The sequence below is a fragment of the Plasmodium fragile genome (genome assembly GCF_000956335.1).
Source record: "Plasmodium fragile strain nilgiri unplaced genomic scaffold supercont1.123, whole genome shotgun sequence".
NCBI lineage: Eukaryota > Apicomplexa > Aconoidasida > Haemosporida > Plasmodiidae > Plasmodium > Plasmodium fragile.
Window position 1 is genome coordinate 20,747 of NW_012192703.1, and position 3,588 is coordinate 24,334.

The window sequence follows — 3,588 nt, forward strand, 5'->3', positions numbered from 1 at the left end:
GCAGATGGTGTTTCTGGTGGGAAAGCAAAGGGAGGTGCAAGTGGGAGAGGTGCCGAAGTTGGTGGTGGTGGCGACAGAGGAGGTTCCTCTGGACCTGGTTCTACTGGGGCCCAACACCCTGGTTCATCCGGACCCGGCTCCACTGGGACTGTTGACCCAGGTTCCTCAGGACCAGGTTCCGCTGGTACTGGAACCACAGGACAAGCTCAACCTGGAGGTAGTCAGGAAGGACCAAGAGCTGCACCAAAGGAAGATACTGGAAGTGGTTTAACAAAAACAGAAGACAAGAAAGAACTAATGAATGACCAAGGCACCTTCTGGCCCGGCCTCACGTGGGAAGATGTCAAGTCGTACACCCCCGCGCTTATGCCAGCAGTGGTTGGTATTGGCGTCATTGCCTTTTTCCTATGGAAAGTAAGCACACACACAAGCACAACACGCAACGCGCACAACGCGCAAGCACGCAAAAATATAACCGAGTGGAAAATGAACCAACAACCGTTGCCATGCCCACTCCAACGTTCCCCCCAAAAATGGGGACTCCTAACCAACGTTACAGTATTTGGACTACTTGACACAGAAAAGACAAAAAAAGAACAGAAAACGCACTACGCACGTATGTCAGTACATGCCGGATACATTGTACATTGGAGGCAACGCACTTTGGGCTCATACGGCACATTATTGCACAGATGTACACAAGAGCGTCACACATATATATAATACTAGCATAATGTGCATATATGCTTGTAATTATGAAGGTTTATTATGCGGGAAGAAAGAAAAAAAAAAAAAAAAAACTTACTAGAGACGCATATTCCTAAATGCCGCTACATTGTACATTGGAGGCTACTGACGTTCGGCTCGTGGGATACATATATTAGATACTTGGATACTCAACAACTTTATATATTATACTAGCATAATATTCACATAACTCCATATTTATAATGGTTAATGGTATATTAATTTAAAAAAAAAAAAAAAAAGAAAAGAAGCCCTAAAATTTTAATCCCCCTAAATTTCTTAACCTGTGAACATTAAACCCTCAATCTTGAATCCGCAACTCGGAGTGATGCATACGGATCCTTGAATCATAATAGCGTGAAACATTAAGCCTTAAATACGGAATCTTAAATCCTTATTGCGCAATCTCATATTGCTGAAAGCTCACAATCCCGGAATCTTACATTGCGAAAACTTCACAATGGTGAAACCGTAAAAACATCAAACCCTACAATCCGGAAACCTCACAATGCTGGAACCTTTCAATCATAAAATTTTACAATCCCGGAAACCTTACAATTCCGGAAATCTTACAATTCCGCAAACCTTGCAATCCTGGAACATTGCAATTCTGAAACCTGACAATCCTGAAACCTCAGAATCCCGAAAACATTACAATCCTGAAATGTTACAATCCGCAAACCTTAAACCCTAAGTCCTAAGCCCACAATCTCACCCTTCATGCACCCTTTATTTATATATTCTCCTTACACTCATAATTAAATCCATTCACAATTTGCCAAAAAGAAGATACAGATGCGGGTATACACGCATAAGAACGTTGTAAACTCTATTTCAGCAATTATTATTTATCACTACGCGTAATAAATCTGACAACGATATAAATCACTACCCCCATAAATAATAAACGACCACAACACATGTATAATTATGTGAATACGTGAAAACAAGAATCCCCTGTAAACACTGACAAGGTCAAACTTTGAGCCTACGGTTCTACACCTAAAAAAAAAAAAAATTGCGCCATTCTTGTATGTAAAAGGGGCTATAATTGATTTTATTCTGCTTATTTTCTTCACCTTTATATCCAGTTTAAAACGACAAAATGCTATTCCACTCGTAGAATTCCATAATCCGGTGTATACAATTTGACCCCATTACACCGTTCAAACGGCGACATGAGTGATGAGCCCGTGTTGAAATTGGGAAAAATGTTGACCACTTTAAGTAATGTTGCATCATATAATATGTACCCAAAATGCGTTCTGCACTGTGTTCTTCAGTACTTCCTTCTTCTGTTATATTAGGGTGCACGTGAATTATTTATTCAAATCATATTTATATATTTAGGTAAGAATATTAAGTTGCGTACAACATTGTTTTTACCAGTATTCATCATTAACCGCTGAAAAGAAGTATTACACGCATAATCTGTACACCTAGATGTGGCAGAGAAAACAATTCTGTAACTCATACATATAAACAACATAGCGCCACTTCAAACATTTTCTACACTAAAGGGAAAGCAAGAAACAGAATGATGTTGCTTGTGAAATTTTCTATATTTATGCTAGCCCTGTGCTTATGGCCATTTGCTGACGGTGTATGAAACAAACAACTGTATTTTGGGGGAGTTACCACACATTTATTGTGATAATCCTTTAACTTCTTCATAACAACTATAAACCTGCCGCCCATGTTTTTTTGCACGCTCTACATCATTCTGTACACCATAACAATCCCATGTATTCCCCTTTTTTTTTTCTACATTTTAGGCGAGTACACTAGGCACATCATCGGGTGATGGTACAAGCCAATATGGCACGGTACGTGAAATTACAGATGGAAGTGCAGTTGGAACAACCAGCGTGTCGTTGAGTGATGCAACGGATGCAGGCAAACGGGGGAAGCGTAATTTTTACGACGGCCCTGCGACAGATCGCCCGAAGGGCACGTTGTTCGATGACATGAGGAGAAACTTAAAGTGCGCAGACAAAGTAAAGAAGCCGCAGCACAAAAAGAAGACAATGCAAGATATAACTGCAGCGAACAGTTGTAGAAGAGGTGTCAAGAAATGGACACGTTGTAAAATGGGAAGAAAAGCATGGTTGGGGCTTGTAGTAGTGTCCACAGTCCTGTATGCATTCTTTATGCCCATTATGCAAAAGCTCATTGTGGGGCAAACCACTGGAATAGCATACCTTTTTTTGGCGCTCACGAACATGTATGGAATACCCATACTGATTGTAATTGTCTATTGCTGCGTGCTAGCAGCGTTCTGCTGCTCCAAGACAGGGAAATGTTTATTGGATAAAATTTGGAAGAAGAAGGAGAAGGAGGAAGTTGCCACAGAAACGGAAACAAAAGGAGTAAATGAGGAGTCGAAGAAGACGTAATTATTCCGTGTTTTACTGTATAGTCACAATAATATATTTTTTGTATACCTATTAGATTGACCTCTGTGATGATGTTGTATGTTTGCATGTATTATGTGGCTGATGTTGTCCTTTATAGCATGTATCTTATTGTTCCGTTTTGTACATTATAATTTTTGTTTGTGCTCTTATCAATATACATGGTTTGTGTTAATATTGTATTATTTTTTCATATGATCATGTATTTATTGATATTATGTGTGAGGAACCCATTTTAGAAGAAAAAGGGGAAAAGTCGCCCCATATTGCACATATATAAGAAACAATTATTTCATATCCTACATATAAAAAACACTGCATTATGATTACCATGCATATAACATGTGGCAAGTATTTTTATAAAATGTAACATTCTTCTCTTTTTTTGTGTTTTTACCACAAAAATTCTGGCGCTTCATTAATATCG

The 3,588-nt window shown here is 39.1% G+C and overlaps 1 protein-coding gene across 1 annotated transcript in view; it reads left to right on the top strand.

The window, feature by feature from the left end:
- AK88_05374 (uncharacterized protein) overlaps window positions 1-3,143 on the top strand; it is a gene marked incomplete at both ends in the record, with an annotated part of 7,918 nt that extends 4,775 nt beyond the window's left edge. Inside the window, 2 exons of the mRNA XM_012482976.1 lie at window positions 5-414; window positions 2,523-3,143. Of these exons, the coding sequence (XP_012338399.1) occupies window positions 5-414; window positions 2,523-3,143 (1,031 nt within the window). The remainder of the gene's footprint in view (window positions 1-4; window positions 415-2,522) is intronic.
- Window positions 3,144-3,588: the final 445 nt, after the last annotated feature.